Genomic DNA, 23,198 nt, shown 5'->3' with positions numbered 1-23,198 from the left:
TTCACATCCTTGCTATTAGTTGGTGTTGGTCAGTATTCCAGATTTTGGCCGTTCTAATAGGTGTGCAATGGTATCTTATTGTTTAATTTGTATTTCCCAGATAATATATAATGTAAAGCATCTTTTTATTTCTCCCCGTCATTTTGGCTCTGATAATACCCCATCAGGGTAGGCTGTGGTTAACTAGTTTCTCTAAAGGCCAGGCCTTGTTAAGAAGTACAGAGTACTCTGGCATATTTTAAAATGATTTGTCTCCTTCCCCTTGCTTGAAGCTCAAGGGAATTTTTCTGCAATATTTACTGTAAGCTGGTCAGATTTCTGGAGATACCTCAAAATACTGTGGAGGCTTTGCTATGACTTGGTCTGCCTAGAGTTTTTAACACTCTTGAGTTCTCCACACTGATTCTCCAGCAATTCATCAGCTACAGTTCAGGCTTTCAGCCTCGGTACTGGTATCCACAGTAGTTTCCTGTCCTGAGTCTCTCCTCTGGTAAGCCGTGCCTCCCTATATTCACCTGTGTCTCTAATCTGGGGGGCAGCGGTTTGGTGCGTGTCCTGCTGCTGCATTCTTTTACATATCTAAGAAGAGCTGTTCATTTTTCAGTTCAACTTTTTACTTGTTAGTATAGAATGGTGACTTCCAAGTTCCTTTCATGGGGAACCAGAGACCCCTAACCCTTCATAGCTTTTTTATGTAGAAATCAACATGTGAATAGGGTTCTGAGTGAATTAATCTTTTTCAAGTCAGATCTAATAGTTGTATATTTTGTTTGATGTGAGCAGACTGGAATAGCAGGAAATGCAAAGTGAAGTTGTTTTTTTATTATTTTCAATTTGAAAAATACTTTATAGTTATATCAATTGCTAATATTTATCCTATCTTTTTCATGCAGATTTGAGACCAAAATAGATTCCTTTCACATTACTGGCCTACCAGACAATTCAGCAAAACCCCGCCTTCTGTCTTCATTGGATAATGCTGCCTCACTTTTCCGGATTACATTCGAGACAAATCCATTAGATGAAACTGTTGCTCAAAGGTGTATTATAGAAGCTGAACCTTTAGAAATGATATATGATGCAGTAAGCATTTTTTAAATTTCTAAGTTTTCATACATTTCAGTTTGGTTTGATTTTTGTGCCTAATTTTAATAATGCTTATTTTACCAGAGAACAGTGAATAGTATAGTGGAATTCTTCAGACCTCCAAAACAGGTCAATCTATCACAGCTCACTTCAGCGACTTTGACAAAACTTGAAGAATTTCGTGATAAGACAGCAACAGGTAAAAATGCCAGCATTAATTTTGGTGAATTAAATACGGAATTGTATAGTAACCATTCAGGCATTTAAAGCTGATTTTAATAATGTCTTCCTTTTTTTTTACTTTATTATTATTATTTTTTATTATTGTTGTTCAGTTACAGTTGTCCTACCTTTTCCCCCATTGCTCTCCCCTGCCCCACGCCTCCCCAGTCAATCCCCAGCCTATTGTCCATGACCATAAGTAATGTCGTCTTTAAATTTCTATCTAGACCAGATACAATTTAATTGAAAATAATTTTGTATATAATCATTTCTTGTGTTCAGGTCAAACCTATTAACCACGTTCAAGTTAATTATAAAATTTTGTTAGGATTTTTGAAGTTCTGTTTATGACAGAAACTGGCCTTTGAATTCTTTTATAAAATCATAGGGCTTCTTGAAATGGTCTTTTTTAGTTTAATCCCTGCCCTTTTACCATTTAGCTCTCTTGTGACCTTATGTAACCTCTGAACAAAATGTTCTTTTAACTGCACATGCTTTTGACTATAGGATGAGGTTATGTACGTTAAATAAACTACATCACTTAAACTTTTTCAATCTAGGTATTTATAATTTTACTTATTAGATTGTTACTATCATTTTTAGTTTCTCACAATTCATGTCAAAACATGTTAGTTCTTGTGTGGGTTTTGTTGTTGTTGTCCTTTGTGAAGTAAGGTACCTTTCTGTTTGAATATCAGATGCCCTAAACCTTAAAAATAAACATTGTTTATTGATTCAAAATGATTCAGTGGCTGCTTACAGAATTTCATCTTTGAGGAGTAGTTCCCATGTCATGGGGTCATTATAATGTGATCATTGATAATAATTTTAGATTTAAAAGCCAGTGCTGGATTTGGGACTATGAAATAGATTAATTTGGTATACAAATCACATGAAAGTGAATGGATTAAACTTATGAGAATAAAACACCTTAAGTGAATGGAATATCTGAGGAATAGAGAACACTGGTTTGTTGCCTCTTCTGGTTTACATATGCTTTTATTGAAGATGATTTAATAATTCAGGCTTCTTCTTGTCTCAGTGATATCATAAGGATCAAGAATCATTCTTCAGTAAGGTAGATGTAGCTGTAGTAAGTTCATGATTTGGAAAGAATTATATAGATTCTAATATAGCAGTTATTAATAAATGTTTCATAAAACTTAATTTTTTAGATATGTTATCTCTTGAGTTTTATCCAAATTGTTTTGGGGGTTAAGAACATTTATTTGAGGAATAATTCTAATTTTTCACTCAGTTATATTTAATTAGGTGTGTACACATTAATAACAAACATTTTTACTTTATATTGAAAATATTTTGCTCTAGGTCATTTTAAAATGAATTCTAATTGCACATTCATACATTTAGTAATTCTTTTTCTTGAGTAATTTGTGAAAAATATTGTGATGATTTGTATTTTCTGCAGGTCTGCTGTATATTATTGAAACACAGAAAGTTCTTGATCTCAGAATTAATTTGAAAGCTTCATATGTTATTATCCCACAAGATGGAATTTTTAGCCCAACGTCAAATCTGCTTCTTTTGGACCTTGGTCATTTAAAGGTATATACTAATATTTATTTTGAAATATGGAATATAGGGTATTTCTTTGTTTAAAATGTATTTTGTTTAGACTGTTTGATTTGGCATATTGCTTTTTAGATTTATGGTACGTAGTAGGATTTGAGAAATCTTCTTGTCTGGTGAATAAAGTGAGGTTTCATTTAATTAGGTAATTTTCCTACATTTCTAAAAGCAAAATGAGCAATTGAACTCTGCAAGTCAGGGGTGAACCTAAGAATTACTTTTATGTGTAGAATTTGAGAGTAATGCTTAAAGAGTTTATTTTCTTTTCAATTGAAGTTTATTAGTGGATGAATTACAATGTATAGATTGTGTGGGAGTTCTGGAAGTAATCAAATATATCTTTGTCCTTCTGAAATTTGGGGGGTATATAACTTTAGATATTGATATTTTAATATTTCTGTCATATAATCCTACATTGAGAGATGGTCATATTGCATTTACCTAAGTCATTTCACCTTCTATCCAATTATGTGTATTTTTCTTCGTAGTGTTAAGTAGAGGATAATTTTTTTGTGTTTCCAGATCAGCACTGTTCATATGATAACCGCTGACCACATGTGGTTGATTAAGCCAGTTAACAGCATAGAGTAAGAAACCCCTGACGGGATAGCTCAGTCGGTTAGAGCATTGTCTCCATACAAGGCTGTGGCTTTGATCCCATCAGGTCACACAGAAGAAACAACCAGTGAATGCACAAATAAGTGGAAGAACAAATCAATATTTCTTTGTGTATATCTCAAAATCAGTAAAAAAGTTTTAAATAAAGTAAGATAAAAATTCAGCTCCTCAGTCACATTAGCCACATTCAAGTGTTTAATAGTCACAAGTGGCTAGTGGCTACTATGTTAGCGCACAGATGGAGAACGATTTTATCATTGTAGAAGGTTCTGTTGGATAGCACTGCTCTATATTGTTAAATGTAAAGGAATAGCTGTAACAGCTTAAAGATCCAAGAGGGATGGGTGATATTAGAATGCCCTTTCTTGCTACCTAACAAATATATGCCTTTCCTTGATATTGATATTCTCCTTTTTTCTATGTTTTACTTTTCAGTTGGTAATTATGTAGGCAACTGGTGGATTTACAGTTACAATATTTATACAGCTAATTATTCATATGTAGATTTGGTTATGAAATTGGTTCAAGGAAACCTGGTATAATGGAAAGAGCATAAGGTCAAAAGTAAGGGTATCAATCTATTTTTTGAGCTTAGGCAATTTGCTTAATCTTTTGCTTAAAATTCACTACCTTTCAAAGAGAGATAATCAATTTTGACTATACACATGCGCAATATGAAACAGAGGAAAATGTTAAAATATATAATATATATATATATATGATTTAAGTAAGATCTTTATTTACTGTTGTGGAGTGATTTCCAGGATGCTTATGTGAAAAATGGAGTGTGCATAGTGTATCAATAAAGAGGAGGTACAAATATAACTTGTTTGGGGTCGCATAAATGTCAGAGTTGGGACTAAAATTCAGTGCTCCTAATATTTAATCCTGGACTTTTATTTATTTTATTTTATTTTATTTTTTTATTCTATTTTATTTCTTCACCATTTAGTCCCCTTACACCTCCCTCACTCCACAGTCTCCACACTGTTGTCCACATCCATGAATCCTCCTCCTTTTTGCTCATTTCTTCCACCCCTAACCTCCCCACCACTTAGCTGTCATCCCAAATTCTCTCTGAGTCTCTCTATTTTGCTGTTAGTTCAGTTTGTTCATTAGATTCCATGTGTGAGTGAAATCATATGGTATAATCCTGGACTCTTAGTTCTTATTATAAAACTACTATATACCTGTCATCATGTCAAAGAAATGTGTTATAAGCTATATTTGTCTCTTGTTTTTATTTAAAAGACTTCGTATCAGATTTTTAAATAATTTAGTTATATTCATTATTCTCTAGGCCTGGCTTGGTTCCTTTCTTTTAACATAAATAATTAGGAAATATAACTTAATATATTATAATTCACTTTTATATCTAACCTTCTCATTATACATGTTATGGATAAAGACATTTCTAATAGTCTTATGTCAGCTTGTGAGTTTATCCTCTCCTATTTTTTATTATATTCTGAAAGATAAAAACCTTATCTTTTCACTTTGAAGTATTTTTGCTGGGTCTAAACTCTTAAAATTAACTTCAAGGTAACAAGTAAAAGTCGTTCAGAATTACCAGATATGAAACAAGGCGGGGCCAAACTTGAAGAGTTAATGGATAGAGCTTACGACTCCTTTGATATTCAGCTTACAAGCATACAGCTGCTTTACAGCAGAGTTGGTAAGTAGACAGTGCATTATGTATTGTTTAGTTTCCTGGAGTGATTCATTATATTTTTAGACAGTTTCTCTGAAGACCTTCATTCTGAATATGTTATAACTTTACATTTTTTACATTAGAAGTGTATGGTAGACAGGAGCAGTATCTCAACTGGGAGCAACTTTACCTCCCAAGAGCCATTGTCAACGTCTGGAGACGTTTTTGGTTGTGACACATGGACACTGGGGGCACTGCCAGTATCTAGTGGGTGAGGTCAGTGCTGCTAATGAACGTACAATGTAGAGGAATGTTAGCCAAGACATCTTTGGCAAAAATGCCAGTAGTGCTAAGATTAACAAATCCTGTTTTAGACCACTGTTTTCCAGAAGCTGGACAAGGTTGGAAAACACGGACACATTTTAAAAAATATTAGTGTAAGACAGTGAGATAAGCAGAAGAGACTGCTGAAGGGTGGAGGCAACCAGCCCAGGGGCTGTGACAGTGCCAGCCGTAAATATCCACTCAAATACAAGGAGAATCACTCTCTTAGTCATAACTTCACCCTGTTCACTTTGTTGTGCTAATCAGGAGTCTTTGATCCAGATCTAGTTGACAGAGCCAGAAATTCCCTTGTCAGGAGCCACGAAAGGATAGTGAGAGAGCCCTGAGCATTTGAGCCCTCTTCCCACTGTCATACTGCTTTTGAATCCCTGGACTGTTAGTGAACATTCAGCTAATTCAGCAAAGGTGGACTGGTGACTGTGTTGGAGATCTCTATGTATTTATATGGTCAAATTCCAATCAACTGAGCTAACTAATGAAAGGAGAAGCAATGGAGAATCCAAAGTAATGATTGTTAAAAATATCAGTTTACTTACGACTGGAACATTTTGATTATATTTCTTTATATTTGCTTTAGGATAATGAAATTGGTGGTTGGTTCTACCATATTCTAGTTGGTGTAGAAGGAGCCCAGAAGTATAGTGGGTAGCACATGTAAATTGTTTGTAGAACATTCATAAATATTTTCAGGGAGTAAATTACTGTATTTTGGTATGTTTGATACATTTTGGTCGTTAGTTTTTGAAGCCCATTAACTGTACTTAATATTTAAGATATTGAGATGCTTTGTGAAAAAAATTAAATATATCATTATTGTCTGAAAATTATTGGAATTTCTTGGCATGTTTTTGATAGGCATTAACTATTAAATAATTAAATCATTTTGATGTGGTTTTATGATGAGTTACTTTATGTAATTGTCATAGATTCTCTTGATAAATTCTAAAATACAGGTTTTAAATATCTTTTTAAGTACATTTTATTGATTATATTATTACAGTTGTCCAAATTTTTCCCACTTTGCTGCCCCAGGCCCAGTACCCCCCATCCTTCGAACAGTTCCCCTCTTAGTTCATGTCCATGGATTGTGCATGTAAGTTCTTGGGCTTCTCCATTTCCTATACTGTTTTTAACATCTTCCAGGCTATTTTGTACCTACCTAATATGCTTTTTAATCCCTGTATTTTCCCCCCATTCTCCCCTCTCCACCTCCCAGCTAATAAACCTCCAAATGATTCTGTTCCTGTTCTGGTTGTTTGCTTTGTTTTTTTTAGATTCAGTTGTTGATAGCTGTGACTTTGTGCCTTTTTTAATGGTCATAGTTTTGATCTTTTTTTTAGCTAACTCCCTTTAATATTTTGTGTAGTAATGGTTTGGTGATGATGAACTCCTTTAGCTTTACTTAGGGAAGCACTTTATCTGCCCTTCCACTCTAAATGATAGCTTTGCTGGATGGAGTAATCTAGATTGTAAGTCCTTGCTTTTTAGCACTTTGAATACTTCTTGCTAGGCCCTTCTTGCCTGCAAAGTTTCTTTTGAGAAATCAGCTGACAATCTAATGGGAATTCCTTTGCAGGCAATTCTCTGCTTTTCTCTTGCAGCTTTTAAGATTCTCGCTTTATCTTTAACTTTTGGCATTTTAGTTATCATGTGTCTTGGTGTTATATTGTTTGGATCCAACTTGTTTGGGATTCTCTGTGCTTCCTGGACTTGCATGTTTATTTCCTTCACCAAATTGGAAAAGTTTTCTTTCATTGTTTTTTCAAATAAGTTGTTAATTTCTTGCTCTTCCTCTTCTCCTGGCACCCCTATGATTTGGATGTTGGCACATTTGGAGATGTCTCAGAGTCTTCTTATCCTGTCCTTGTTTTTTGAATTCTTGTTTCTTCTTTCTGTTTTGGTTGAATGTTGATTTCTTCCTTAAGTTCCAAGTCATTGATTTGAATCCTGGCTCCTTTCCCTTCACTGTTGGTTCCCTGTAGATTTTCCTTTATTTCACTTAATGTAACCTTCATTTCTATGTTTATGTTGTTGCCATACTCAATGAGTTCTTTGACCATACTAATCACCAGGGTTTGAACTCTGCATCTGATAGGTTAGCCATCTCCATCACATTTAGTTCTTTCCCTGAGATTTCATTCTGTTCTTTCATTTGGGCCACATTTCTTTGTCTCTTCAATTTGGCAGCCTTCTGGTGTGTGTTTTAGGTGGAGCTGCTTTGACTCCCTGTAAAAGGCACCTGTCAGGATAAATAATGGCTTCTCTAAATCCTTGGTTGTTGGACTTCCATACAGTTTGGTTTTCTGACAGTTCTGGATGTTATTTGTTTTGAGATTTAGTTGTAATTCTTTCTGTGATTGTGCGAGAGGTGAAGTGTGTCTACCTACACCTCCATCTTGTCAGGAAGTCCCGGTTTTTAAATATCTTATCTTTTTACCTGTAAATTGAGACGTGAAGGAAATATTTTGTCTCAGTGCTGTTAGAATTTAAAATTGTAATTAAATCTGTTTTACTACCTATGTCTAGAAACCTAATCTTTTGTTGACTTGGTTTTTCCTGACTAAGGATTTTATCTGACTCATGGAATTGTTAGGTTCAAGTGAGGTAATGTATGTAATATATTTCAGTGCATACCCTTGGGTGTTTTTTCCAATGTATGTACCTATGAGTATATGGAATATGCTTGTGTGGTATTTATGAGTGGGAGTATTTATGAATGCATTCTTTACATGAGTTACATAGTTTTATATCGTGATTTTTCTTTCACTTACCAGTAATATTTTAGGCACTTGAGTCCATGGTGTTTATTAGCTCTCTGATGTTCTAAGCCTGTGCTGTCAGGTATTTAGCCGTTTCCTTATTGAACAGTAAGGCTTGAAATACTGCAGTGAATGTTTCCCGAAGGTCACATGTTAGCAGACCTGGATATAAATTTCAACTTTATCACTCACTAGCCTTTCGGTAGTAGTAAGCAAGTTATAAATTCCTTTGTGTCTCAGTTTTCTAAAATGTGATGATTATAAATCATTGTGAGAATTATATGAAAGTTTAAACATTGCCTAGAACAGTGCCAGTTACAAATCTTGAGTAAATGGCAGCTTTTATTAGTTACTACTGAAGAACTGTGCTCTCCCCTACCGTATTCATTATTGCCTTGGAGCCGTGTTGTTTTTGTGAGTAGGTGATTACCAGTGAATGCACAGCAGATTTGACTAAAACTATGTTGTTCTTAGTAAGCATTTTCCCTATTAAAACATAGAGAGTCTTATGAAGCAGCAAATGAAAAATATGAAAGGGAAAGAATTTACCTGCCAATTATGTGTACCTGGGCACGTGGTGTTATGATTATCTAGATGTGAATCATGCAGTTTGTGACTATGAAGTATTAAACATAATTTTACGTTTGGTATCTTTTAAGTTCTACATGTGTTAAACACACTGTTTTCTGTAATTAGGTGATAATTGGAAAGAAGCACGGAAACTCAGTGAATCTACACAACATATTTTGGTACCTCTGCACTTCAACGTGGAATTCTCGAAGGCCATGGTTTTCATGGATATAAGGATGCCTAAGTATGTATCATCTGTTTCATGAGACAATAGGTTTTCTCAGTAATTCGGTAGCTAAGGAAATACCATATTCATTGATTCATTGTGTGTGTGTGGTTAAAATGAGTAAACCCAATATTTACCACTTTAACTGAATAATTCAGTGACATTAGGTACTTTCATGTTGTGCAACCGTCACCACTCTCCATCTCTGGAACTTCGTCACTTTCCCGAATGGAGACTCTGTGCCCATTAAACGTCAATGTCCTTTCCTTTCTCCCTTCCCCCGCCCTAGCTCGTGACAGTCATGTCTGTGTTACATCTCTATGAATTTGACTACTCTCGGTACAGTTCACCCTTGGACAGCATGGGTTTGAACTATTTGGGTCCAATTACATGCAGTTTAAAAAAATAAATATACAGTTGTTCTTCTGTGTAGCCAGGTTCGCATCTGTTGATTCAACAATACATAATGAATGGGCTGTGTTTCCATAATACTTTATTTAGAAAAGTAAGCCGCACGCTGGATTAACCCATGACCATAGTTTGCCAGCCTCTGGTTCAGTGCACGACAGCCAAATGTGATTAGTAAAAGGGAAATGACACCAGGAAAGCCATTCGAATTAGTATTCTGTGATACTAAAATGGCTGTAAGTTAGGATGAGAGAAGTGTACCGGAAATAACCACAGGTAGAAACTATAATGGTTTAAAAAGATGAAATCTGAGAAGCTTTTTAAGAAATTCTGTAACTTGGCAAGCAGTATAAATATGATAGTATATAAAATCCTAGAACCCTGCCAATATCAGGTAGTATTTTTTTTAAGTTTGAACTTAGAAATTTTAAGGCAAAGGAAGTTCTGTATTATTTGGGAGGTAGTGTGTTGGCACCCATCATCTTCAGGTCATACAGGCATATTTAAAGACATTGGGAAGTTTAGATACATTAATGAGACTGCTCCATAGTATGTTCCTAAGTTAAACTGGTATGTGAATTGAAAAGTAAGTTTTAAGAAAAGTGTGCAGATTAAAAAAAAGTGCAGTGAATGAATATTTACTCTCTCTTTGATGTCAGTCTCTCTTATTATTTTTAAGGACTTGAGCAATTTTAGGGTCGCAGAAAAATTGATAGGAAGATAGATTTCTCATATACCCCCTGTATCCACCTATACATAGCATCCCCCATTAACAACATCCCCACCAGAGTAGTACATTTGTAGTAATCGATGGACCTACGTTAAACGTCATGTTCACCCAAGTCCATAGTTTACATTGCAGTTCACTCTTGGTGTTGTGTGTTCTGTGGTTCTGGACAAAAGCATAATGACATGTATTCATTGTTATGGTTTCATATAGACTGTATCACATAGAGTATTTTTACTGCTGTAAAAATCTTTTGTGATCCACCTACTTATTCCTCTACCATCCCCAAGCCCTGGCAAACACTGACCTTTTTACTGTGTCAGTAGTTTTGCTTTATTCAGAATTTCATGTAATTGGAGTCACACAATATGTAGCCTTTTCTGATTGGCATCTTTCACTTAATACTATGCATTTAAAGTTCTTCCATGTCTTTTCATGACTTCCTAGCTCCTTTTTAGTGGTGAATACTATTCCATTGTCTGATATACAACAGTTTATCCATTCACCTGCTGACAGATATCTTGGTTGCTCCCAACTTTTGGTTATAAAGTTGGAGTATAAAGTTTATGTGGATAAGTTTCATTCATAGAAAACTATGAGTAAAGATGCCACAGACATTTGTGTGCAGGTTTTTATGGGGACGCAAGTGTCACATCATTTGGGTCAATACCAAAGAGCTCAGTTTCTGGGTCATATGGTTAAACTATGTTTCCTTTTGTGAGAAACCACCAAACTTCCAAAGTGGCTGCACCATTTTGCATTTCCAATAGTAATGAATGAGTGTCCCTGCTGTTACACACTGTTGTCATTATTTGGTATCGTCAGTATTCCAGCTTGTGGTCATTTTAATAAGTGTGTTGTGGTATCTCGTTGCTGTTTTAATTTGTATTTACCTGATGATATATGCTGTGAAGCATCTTTTCATACGTTCACTTATTACCTGTATATCTTTTTTGATGAGGTATCTGTTAAGATTTTTATCCCATTTCTCCAATTGGATTGTTGGTCTTACTGAGTTTTAAGAATCCTTTGTATATTCTTGGATAACAGTTCTTTTTGAGATGTATGTTTTTCAAATATTTTCCCTCCATGTGTGGTGTGTCTCATAATTCTCTTAATATTGTCTTTTGTAGATCCGAAGTGTTAATTTTATGAGGTCCAACTTATCAGTTACTGTTTTTCATGAATTGTGCCTTTGTGTAGAAAAAGTCATGGCCAATACCTAAGGTCATCTAGGTTTTCTTGAATTTATCTTTTTGAAGTTATATAGTGTTTGGATTTTACACTTAGATCTGTGATCCATTTTGAATTTTTGTGAAGGTTAAGTTTGTTGTCTAGATACATGTTTCTTACATGTGGATGTCCATTTATTCCAGCCCCGTTCTCTTTGTTGAAGAGAATGTCTTTGCTTCATTTTATTGCCTTTGTTCCTTTGTCCAAGGTCAGTTGACTGTATTTATGGAGGTCTTTTCTTGGACTGTCTTTTCTCAGATGATCTATTTGTTTATTGTTTCACCAACATCAATGTCTTCCTGTAGCTTTATAGTAAGTATTTTTTAAAAGATTTTAAATTTATTTTTATTTTTAGAGAGAGGGAAGGGAGGGAGAAAGAGGGAGAGAAACATTGATGTGCAAAAGAAACATCAATCAGTTGCCTCTTGCACACCCCCACCTGGGGACGTGGCCTGCAACCCAGTCATGTGACACCACCAAAATTCAACTGGTGGTGACCTTTTGTTCTGCAGGCTGCCACTCAACCCAAGGAGCCACACCAGTCAGGGCTATAGTAAGTCAAGGTTGGAGTGTCAATCCTCCAACCTTGTTCTTCTCCTTTAATATCGTATTGGCCATTCCAGCCTTTTGTGTCTTTATATAAATTTTAGAATTATTTTGTTAATATCTATTAAATAAGTTGCTGGGATTTTGTTTGTGATTGCATTGAATCTGTAGATCAGTTTGGGAAGAATTGACATTTGACAATATTGAGTGTTCCTGTTCATGAAAAGGGAATACCTCTGTTTATATAGTTTTTTGATTTCATTCTTCAGTTTTGAAGTTTTTCTCATGTAGATCTTGTATATATTTTTAGTTTTACACCTGAGTATTTCTTTTGGAGGGTGCTAATATAAGTAGTGTTGTGTTTTTAATTTCTAGTTCCACTTTTCCATTGTTGGTGTATAGGAAAGTGATTGACTGTTACATATTAACTTTGTATCCTGCAGTTACAATAACCGTTTATAAGTTCCAGGAGGTGTTTTTGTTGTTGTTGTTTCTCTTTGGGTCTTCTACGTAGAGGATTATTTCATCAGTTTGAACAAGGACAGTTTTATGTTTTCTTTTCCAATCTGTATGACTTTTATTTTCTTTCCTTGCCTTAATGCATTGGGTAGGACCGTCAACATGATCTTGAAAAGGAGCAGTGAGAGGAATGTGTGCTTTGCACCTAATCATACCTGGAAAGCTTTGAGTATTTTCACTACTAAGTGTGATGTCAGCTGTAGGTTTTTCAAGTTGAAAAGTTATCCTTTATTCTAGTTTACTGAGAGGTGTTTTTTTTTTTTTATGAATGTACGTTAGATTTTGTCACATGCATCTATTTTATACGCTCATGTGTTTTTTTCCTGTTTATAGTCAGATCAGATTTTTAAACATGGTTTTAGATGTATAATCTCTTGGACAAGTTATTTGAATTACTAAAGTCTTAATTTCTTGGTAGGAGCTATATACATACGAGAACTTATAAGGAACAGGGAAGAGAAATAAGTTGTCTGCCTCCTAGGTTGTGAGGACTATTTAGCATAATGCATATCCAGTGCTCTCCTTAATGCCTATCATGTAACTAAGACTTGACAAATAGTAATTGTCAACTGTCCTTGGCAGATAGTAGTGGGATAATAAACACAGTAACATTAGAAAATAGCGTTTGAAAAATGAGATTATTTTATCTAATGACTGGCCAATAAGGTTGTGTAAATTTGAGTGGAGAACATGGGATAATTTGCACATGGACTGTGGGTAATTTTTAGTGCTAAAATCACATTTGATTATTTTGCGATAATGTAAGGGGAACAGTCATCTTTTTAATTAATGCATTTAAATCAGAATAAAAATTGAGTTATGATGATTCCTCTCTTTTTGATACAGATTCAAGATTTTTGGAAAATTACCACTGATTTCTTTAAGAATTTCAGATAAAAAACTGCAAGGGATTTTGGAATTGATTGAAAGCATTCCAAAACCCACACCTGCAACTGAAGTGCACACCCCTGTCAAACCGTTTCAGGTAATATTACTTACAAAATGAATAAAAGCACAAATTAAAAAGAATTCACAGCTGTTATTTTAACAGCCACGGAAATTTTGGGTAAAAAAAACCAATTCATCTGAATGGACATTTAAAAATTATATTTTAAAAGGACGAATGATGAAGTAGTAAAAGGTGCCTAAAGTGTAAAATGGTAAGTCTACCTTTCTTTACTTCTCCAGCCTTCAGTTCTTGTCCTCAGTGGTAACACTTTAGCCACTGCAGCTCTAGTTTTCGGGAAATGTTTATGGCCTATGCTAGTACACACACATATAAACATATGTGCTTGTGTGTATGTACATGTATATATGTTCTTGTGTTCTCAAAATTTACATAAGTGATGGGGAGAAAATGCAGACAAATGTAATTGAGTAACAATAAAAATTTTTTAAAAAACCTGAAAAAAAATTTACATAAGTGAGATTATACTTAGTGTTCTGAACCTGTATTCTTTACCATTGTTGTCCATGTTAAACATCTTCGAGATATTTCCATTTTAGCCCAGATCTACCTTATTTTTTGTTGCAGTATACAGGGTGGGGAAAAAGCAGGTTTGTCCTTGTGAGTATGCTAAACCCCGAGTTTATTCTGGTATTATTATTTATTAATTATTGTTTTCCATATGAACAATTATGAACCTACTTTTGCCCCATCCTGTAGTTTTGAATTATGTGTGTGTATACCATCCTTTACCTAACATAATCCCCTTTTGGTGGACATTCACATTGTTACGAGTGTTTTTACTTGTGAAAATATGGCTTTGAACTTTCTTTTATATAGATTTGGGCATATTTTTATCCATTAAATAAATTCCTAGAAGAATTGTTGAATATACCATGTGAATATTATAATTACCATTTGAATATTATAAAATACCATGTGAATATTATAATTTAATGAACTTTGCCAAATTTCTTTTCTAAATTGAGTCCTGATTTATAGTCCCACCAATAGGAAATGAGTGTCCGTTTCTCTGTTCTCATGAATCATATTAACACATATTAAAATTTATTCTATTAAATGAAGGAATGTTACCTTGTGGTTTTAATAGGCATTTCTTTATGAATAAGATGGACCTTACTTTCATAAGTTTGAATATTTGCATTTCTGTTTTTGAAAACAGCTGTTTATGTCTTCTGTTGGGTTATTATTTTCCAGTTAAGGAAATATTCAAAGTTTTTCACTTACAATCAGTTTTTAAAAATTTATTATTTGTTTTTATTCTGATACACTTATTTTTGCCACGCCAAACTTTTTATGTAGTTAAAGTTGTTAGATTTCCCTTCATGATGTTTGGGTTTTGTGTTATGTGTCTTTTATGAAGTGAATTTCAAAAAGGAAATAGCCATTCCTATTTTTCTCTTTTGAAAAAAATTCTGATTTTTTGTTTAACTTTTTTTTGAAGTAATTTCAGACTTATAGCAATGTTGTAAAATAGTGTAAAGAAGTTTTTTCCTCAAAGATTTGAGAATGTTTCTGATACATTGTACCATCATCCTGAACACTTTCGTGTTCTACAGTATTTTCTCAGTCTGTTGCTGTGCTTTTTATGTTTTAAGTGTCTTTTTAAAAGATGTTTTAGATTTTGATGAAATTTAATTTTTAATTGTTTTAATGGATAAAGCCTTTTATCTCATCTGAAATCTGCCTAACACATTGGCAAAAAGATTTTCTCTTATGTTTTATTCTAGAAATCTTATATTTTTAGATTTTATGTTTAGGGCTATGATCCATTACTTGTTAATATTTTTATACATTGAGTATGATGAGTCATCATTCTATTTTACATTTATATTTCTAGTTATTTCAGTTTCATTTGTTGAAAAAAGTTTCTTCAGTGAGTTGAATCTGTTTCTGGCTATGATCTTTTACAATGATTTCTGTATCCTTTCCTTTGATCTGTCTGTGTCTGTCCTTTCACCGATACCATACTATTTTATTTATAGTTACTTACATGGTAAACCTCTTTTTTAATTAAAAACATTTTTTATCCTCACCCGAGGACATGCTGAGAGGAAGAGGGGAGGGAGAAAGAGAGTGAGAGAAACTTCTGTGTGAGAGAGAAACATCACTTGGTTGCCTTTCATCTGTGCTCTAACCCCTGACCAGGGGACTGAACCTGCATCCTGGGCGTGTGCTGTGAATGGGAATTAAATCCTTGACCTTCTCGTTTGTTGGATGACGCCCAACCAAATAAGCCACACCAGCCAGGGCTTAATTTTACTTTTTTTATTTTTAAAATTTTTTTTTATTGTTGTTCAAGTACAGTTGTCTCCATTTTCTCCCCACAACCCCGCCCCCCACCCCAGCCACCCCCACCTCCCACCCTCAGTCCTATCCCCCGTTTGGCTTTGTCCATGGGTCCTTTATACAAGTTCTTTGACAACCCAACCCCTTTTCCCGTTATCTCCTCCCACCTCCCTCTGGGTTACTGTCAGTTTATTCTTAATTTCAGTGTCTCTGGTTATATTTTGCTTGCTTGTTTGTTTTGTTGATTAGACTCCAGGAAGACAAACAATCCAATTAAAGTTTTAAATTTTTAAAAAACTTTATGCTGTTCAAATTGTTGAGGAGAATTTCTGTGACAGTTTCCTAAGTCTGGTTCTTCCATCAGGTTCATGCTGTGCTGACTGCATACCTCTGAGTCCTTTTTGCCTTGATGTTTATTGTCTTTCACACTGTCAGTATTTTTTTTCTTAAGCTGTTATAAGTTTAAGAAAAACTGTCTGTGTAACTATTAGGCTCTATCTTAGTTATCAGTGATGGCTAAGAGGAATTCCCTCCCCACCCACTCCCAGACTTAATCACAGTATACAGGGATGGGCAAAAGTAGGTTTACAATGGTAAGTAAATGAGACAGTTTATTCTTGTTTTGTTATTTATTAATTATATTATTTATTTGTATTACAGCTGTAAGCCTATATTAAGAGAGTCTCAAACACATGATCTACACTAGATCATGTTCCTTTTAAAAATCCAATGCTTACATAAAAATCTGAAAATTACCATTTAATCTTTTTTAAAGTGAATTTCTGTGTTGTGTCAGGCCACACATTTGGAAGAGGACTCTATTTAAGGCTCTCTATTATTTATATTTAACAGCTAGCAAACTTCTATGTTTTTGCATATTTTTATCTTTAATCCTTATCACAATCCAGCAAGTTGCATACTACCGTCATTATTTTGCTGACAAATTCTCTTTTAGAGAGGTTAGATACTTTGCCTAAGATCATGTAGCTTGTAGCTTGCTGTTTCTTTTCATTTCTTTTTTTAAAACAAATCTCCAGCTGGCATTCTTTGTGCTGTTACCACATAGTTTTCTATACACATATATATAGGTGGTTTCCTAATCTGCAGGGGTTCTGTTTCTGCTTCTTCCAAGTTTCCCAAGGAAGTTCAGTATAAAAAGTAGATCTGTACTAAGAGCTTTGTTTTAAGTTGAAGTGGTTTTATAGGTCAAATAAAATATATTTTAAACAAAGAACCACCCCTTCATGAATGATTGTTTGACATGTCTCAAACAAACTTTTAGTCACAAGTCTTAAATTTAAATATATGTTGAAGTTGAATGTTGCTTATATATTCCTCAGTAGGAAGTTGCTTTCTGCAGTGATTTTTTAAAAAGTTTTATTGAGGGAGAATTGATTAATAAAATTCTCAAACATTTAACATGTACATTGGGGTGATTTGATATATATTGTGAAAGTTTTTCCCATTTCTAGCTAATTAACACATCCATTACCTGTCATATTTATCTCTTTTTTTGGTGGGGTGGGGGAGAAGAATTTAAGTTCTACTCTTCAGCATATTTCAATTATACAATATAGTGTTATCAACTATAGTCACCATATTTTAAATTAGATTCATCTTATATCTAAAAGTTTCTACCTTTAATAAACTTTTCCTTTTTCCTCAACCCCCAGCCCCTGGCATCCACTTTTATACTCTGTTTCTTTGAGTTTGACTTTCTTTCTTGTTTCAGATTCCACATATACATGACATTATGCTGTATTTATCGGTTATATCTAGGTGATACATAGTGTTCCAGTCATTTTCTTACTGATCTTTTTTGTCCAGATGTTCTGTCCTTTATTGAAAGGGGATATTGAAGTATCAAACTATTTCTCCTCTTTTCTTAATGTTTTCTTCACATATTTTGGGACTTTATTGTTTGGCGTATATATTTATAATTGTTAACATCTTCCTAGCAAATTATCTTCTTTATTATATATGATGACTTTTGTTTGAAACCAGTAGGTGGTTTGAAACCACCTATGCTTTGACTGCTATTAGAATATCCCTTTTCATCCTTTCATTTTCTGCCTGTTTATGTATTTGGGTCTAAAATGAATCTGTTGTACACAGCATGTAGTTGAATCATATGTATATATATGTCTTTACCCATTCTGCCAGTTAGTGCCTGTTGATTAGATGGTTCAATCTGTTGATATTTAAAATGCTTACTGATAAGGACAGACTTCCTTCTGTCATTTTGGTTTTTGTCTTCTGTATGTCTTACACTCATTTTCTCTGTTTACTCCCTCTTCTTGGAATTAGTGGGTTTTTGGAGTGAACTGTTTGATTCCCTTCTAATTTACTTTGTGTATACTTTTAGATATTTTCTTTGTAGCTGGTATGTCAGTTTTATTTTATTTAACATTCTTAATTTATAACATTGTGTTTTGAGTTGATACCAGTTTATAACATTGTGTTTTGAGTTGAAACGCAGAAGAGTTTCTGCATGCTACTGGTTGAGCTCTGTTCTGCCATTACTAAGGTGTCACACATTGCACCTTCGTGCACTGGGTGCTCAGTATCCATTATAACCTTTTAATACTTTTTTCTTGTAAGCATGTAGATTATACAAATTGTAGTTTTGAACTATAAATCCAATAATACTTTCTTATGTATGTGTCCATGGGATTATCTTTACTGGAAATTCTGTTTCTAGCTATGGCTTTGTGTTCCTGCCTAGTGTTCTTTACTTCAACCTAAAGGACTCTCTTTGGCATTTTTTGTTGGTCAAGTCTAATGGTACACACTTCTTCAGATGCTGTCTGTGTGGCAGTGTCTTAATTTCAATTTTTTAAGGAACAGTTTCATCATACATAAAATTCTTGGTTCACCTTTATATTCTTTTAGCCCTTTCAATGTCATTCCAGTACTTTTTGTCTTTCATGGATTCAAATGAGAAATCAATTGTTAATTTAATGAGGAGACCTAGTATGTGGCCAGGAGCTTCTTTCTTTGAGTGTCTTTTAACTGATCATGTTTTTGTATTGATTTATTTGAGTGTATGTTACTTTGATTTAGTGAACTTGTTGGTTTTTTAAGATAAAGTGTGTGACTTTATTACTCAGCAGGAAAATGCAAAAGCAAACTGCTATTTTATGGCTTTAGATGCAAAAACATTTATTGCATTAAAATTAAAATTAGGGCAGCATGGTCATTGTGTTTTGGGAGCATGTGGAATGATTCTGAGGAGCACGAGGGAGGCTTCTGAGTTGCTGGTAGAGTTCTGTTCCTGGGTCTAGATGCTGTGTGCATGAGTGTGTTTACTTTTTGAAAAGTTACTGAGCCGTGTACGTACAGTTATGTGCCTCTGTGTAGTAGATCATTTTTTAATAAAAAGGTATTCCCAGAATGAACAGGATTCTGAGAAGGACAAACACAAATAACCCATGAAACTTTAATGTGTTGTGTAACTATTATGCATTTGTGAAATTGTAATTAAAACTAGGGTGAAACTGGCAGTGATATTGGCAAAGTTTAAAACGTCTAAAAACATTAAGCTTTTTTGAGGGTATGGCCATACGAACTCTAATGTGCTCACATCAGTGTAATGTGTTGTAACCACTTGTGAATACAGTTTTGTAGAACTTAGAAAGGTGTACATATGCATTTCAAAGGTGTACTCTTTGATATATACACCACGGGAAGTCTTGCATGTGAGCACCTGGGTCAGGTTCAAGGATGCTTATAGCGCCACTGTGAATAAAAGCAAAAACCTGTGAACCACACGAATATTTATCAACAGTGTAGGGGACAATGAAGTAGTGGTTTGTTCATCCATGGAATACACTATAGCAGTGAGAATGAGTAAACTGTCAATGCAGATACAATTGAAAGGTTTTTTTGTAGAATAATATCACCAAAAGATACATGCAATATTTTCTTTTTCTACACTATAGAAAGATGCAGAGGTAAATGCATTATTTAGAGACTAGTTCCTAGGTTTAGAAAAGCAGACTAAATACAAGCAAGATCGCGATCATTGGTGGGGAAGGCAGTCAGAGGAGGGTGTTTCTAGGTCAATGGGGTATGGCTTGTTTCTCGGCCTGCGTGACAGATACAGGGTGTCTTTTTTTTATGATTTTCAAACTGCGTTACATGTTTTTTATGCTATATTTCCCAGAGCAGTAAGTAAATTTACTAAAATAGCTTATAAAAATTTAAAATAAAATTGCAAATTCTTCAAGTGTATAGGCTTTAAATCTTGAGACTTGTTGTTCCTCATGGATGTCATGAAGGTGGCTTCTTCATTTGCAAGGCATTGGGTTTAGATGTATCTAAGGTCACTTTCTACTCAAAGTCTGTCAGTGGAGAAATTACAAAAATAGCTCTACAGTTTATATCTAGCCCTGAAATTGTAAAAATCACTTCTTTAAATGTATTTCTTATAATTTACTTGTCTAATTCAGACTGGATTTTTTCTCTTTTGGGGGTGGTGTCTAAAGTGCCTTAGAGCCTTGAATAAAGTCTTTGTGCTAAGTAACAGTGAATTACTTTTCTTTCAGATACAAAGGTCCGCTTCTTTGGGAGCATCACAGATATCACAGAAAGTGATTCCTCTATTGGAACTGAAACGTGTTGAAGATGGTAAAAGGAAGCCACTTTAGAAAATTTTCCTTATTATAAATACCTTACAGAAATAATTTTCACTTTGAAAGCATATAAAAATTTCAGGCAATAGCAGATATTTGTACGTTTTCCAGAAATTTTACTAAAATTCCCTTAAGTCACTCTAATTTGGATGTCCCTTAAAGTTACTTTTGCAGTGGGAGTTTTGGTGCATAAAAGTTGAACTCAATTACAAGGACATCTAGTAATTTAATCATCTTAATCCTGCTGTGAGCTAAGAGGTCCCATTAAACTTTATAGATATCTAATTCATGTGATACTTATGTATTTGGAGAATTTTGTTATTATAAGGTTTTTTTTACTTTGGATATTTTCCTTTTTTGTTTTTTATTATTAAAGGAGTAAAACCAAGCCTTACTATGTATTTACACAAGGAAACGGGTTAATATTTTGACCTCAAGTAGATGCTTTTTCTTGGCCACATAGGAAAGAAAAATAATTTTCAGTTTTTAAGACTTTTAAAATTGCTCCGTATTAAATAACAGAAGTTGCCATGTTGGCTTTCAGTTCTCTAGAGAATGTTCTCCTTTGTGTGCTGTGACCAGGGCAGGGAGGGGTGGGAAGGGTGAAGGTATTGTTTGTGAGCTCATCTGCCCTAAATGCGATCTTAGGTTGTTAGAGATGTACTTCAGCTTGTCTTAGTTTCCTTTAAACCTTCTTTTAATGGTTTTAACTTTTTGACTTTTTTTAAAGTAGCAAATTCTACAAATTTATTATCACATATGTATTTGTGTATGTACCTATGTATGTATATGAAGTAGTGCTCCATGTTGGTTGCTCCATTCAAACTTTAGGACCTGCCTTCTGCTTTTAACATTGCAGAGTTTTTAACTAGGTCCTTTTTTGCTCTCCAGGGGTGAACATATTAGTGTGTTCCTTTGATTATTCATGATGTGGTAATCATTGGTATTGTCACTTGCTATAAAATTTTCTTTAACCATTTTTAGATAGACCAATGATTTTACAAGTTCATTTAGGTAAGGAATGCATTTTGTAAGCTTCAGTACTTTTTGTCATCAGGAATGTTATTTGTTCAGACATAATCTCTAAACTTTAAGATTTATTTTCTCCTCTTTACATTATAAATTTTTGAAAGAGACCATTTTTGGTGTTTTATTGTTCATATTTACTTTAGAAAAATTATAAATATGTTATTAAATAAATCATCTTGGTTATTGATGTAAACAATGTTCTGTGATACTTAGATTCAGAGGAGGAATTTTATGATGCGCCATGTAGTCCCTTGGAAGAACCTTTTCAGCCAACAACTAAAGTTAAAAGTTGTCAACTAAACGAGTTGCAAAACCTGGATTGTTCAAAAAATATAATTCAGTATAAAATAAGATTTGAAGTACCAGAGGTATGTACCATGGTAAAATTGATATGGTTTGTTTAAATTGGTTATTATTTTTACTATTCACAGCTTATTTATATAGTGTCATTACTAATACACACTGTTGCTTTCACCCTATTTAAGCCGAACCCAGATGTTACTGTGTTGTTTCCCCTTCTTTTCTTTGTGTGCGTTGTATGTTTGTGTGCTTATAACATCTTTTATTTTAAGTACGTATCATTTACATTGTATGCATACCTCAGGTATCCATACATAACTGTCACCGCATACGCAATTCTTTCATTTAGCTAATATTAGTTTCTTTTTTCTTTCTTCTCCAGGTATCAGTTCAATTTTATCACCTTGTTGAAGATTGTGAACTACCTGTGGTAGAAATTCTTGTCTTAGGATTGGGCACAGAAGTAGAGCTTAGAACATTTGATTTGAAAGCCACTGCCTTTTTGAAAGAATTCTGCCTAAAATGCCCAGAATACTTGGGTAAGAATCTGTGTTTTAAAATAAATAATTTTGTTGTTCAGCTGCCTACTGTACAGTTTTTAACTCTCTAGGCATTAAATAAATACATTTGCTGAAACATTCTCAGAAACATATTATCAGTTAGTTTTTAACTTTTATCTTATATGTGGGAATCTAGATAGACCAGAGAGAAAATGAAGATAATTTTTTTTATTATGGAAAATAAAAGTCATAGTTTAATTATAAATCTGTTTAACTGTATTCTGCAACACTAAATTTGTTTCTTACTGATACTGTAACAGTTTACCACAGACTTAGTGTCTTAAAACAATACCAATTTGTTATCTTAAATTTCTTTAGATCAGAAACCTGACTTAAGTCTCAACAGGCATAAATCAAGGTGTCAAGAGAAGAGTTCCTTTTTTGGAGCCTGTAGGGGAAGAGCAATTTCCTTTTTCACTCAGACATTGACAGAATTCAGTTCCATGTGGTTTAAGTCTGTTTCCCTGCTGATTACTAGGCAAGGGCTGTCCTTAGCTCCTCCTGGAGTCTCTGGGTTCCTGCACGTAGTCCCTTAGATCCCTGAACAATCTCTCTAACCCATTCTTTTGCCTTTTGATTCCACTCTTAAAAACTCAAGCTACTAGATTAGGCATATGTGGACAGTCCAGAAAAATTTCCCCTTAACTTTAGCTCTGCAAAGTTCATTTTTTCATATGCGATAACATAGTTTCAGGTTTTGGGAAATACAGCATGGACATCCTTGGAGGGAGGAGCATTATTCTGCCTACCACAAACACTTTATGTCCCATAATCATAATGGATCAACTATATGACACCTTAGAAAATATTTCCATTTGCTATGTTAGGCATTTAGGAGGGTATTATTCATATTTCCTCCTTATAATTTTGGGTTATTCCCTAAAAGATAATTCTGAGCGGTTGATCGAATGACCAGGCA

At 34.1% G+C, this 23,198-nt stretch overlaps 1 protein-coding gene across 4 annotated transcripts in view; it reads left to right on the top strand.

The window, feature by feature from the left end:
- VPS13A (vacuolar protein sorting 13 homolog A) overlaps positions 1 to 23,198 on the top strand; it is a 204,021-nt gene that overhangs the window by 57,267 nt on the left and 123,556 nt on the right. For all 4 annotated transcript variants that reach the window (XR_008426793.2, XM_024555661.4, XM_045191605.3 and 1 more), the window contains exons 18-26: positions 894 to 1,083; positions 1,171 to 1,285; positions 2,738 to 2,874; positions 5,059 to 5,191; positions 8,968 to 9,085; positions 13,347 to 13,485; positions 20,304 to 20,385; positions 21,633 to 21,787; positions 22,102 to 22,258. Coding sequence is in view for 3 of the 4 variants with exons in the window: in XM_024555661.4 (XP_024411429.2) it covers positions 894 to 1,083; positions 1,171 to 1,285; positions 2,738 to 2,874; positions 5,059 to 5,191; positions 8,968 to 9,085; positions 13,347 to 13,485; positions 20,304 to 20,385; positions 21,633 to 21,787; positions 22,102 to 22,258 (1,226 nt within the window). In the remaining variant the exon portion in view is untranslated. The remainder of the gene's footprint in view (positions 1 to 893; positions 1,084 to 1,170; positions 1,286 to 2,737; positions 2,875 to 5,058; positions 5,192 to 8,967; positions 9,086 to 13,346; positions 13,486 to 20,303; positions 20,386 to 21,632; positions 21,788 to 22,101; positions 22,259 to 23,198) is intronic.

Source organism: Desmodus rotundus, chromosome 1 (assembly GCF_022682495.2).
Source record: "Desmodus rotundus isolate HL8 chromosome 1, HLdesRot8A.1, whole genome shotgun sequence".
Classification (NCBI taxonomy): Eukaryota; Metazoa; Chordata; class Mammalia; order Chiroptera; family Phyllostomidae; genus Desmodus; species Desmodus rotundus.
The sequence above is the reverse complement of the archived record's forward strand: the minus strand, read 5'-3'. Positions and strand labels throughout refer to the sequence as shown.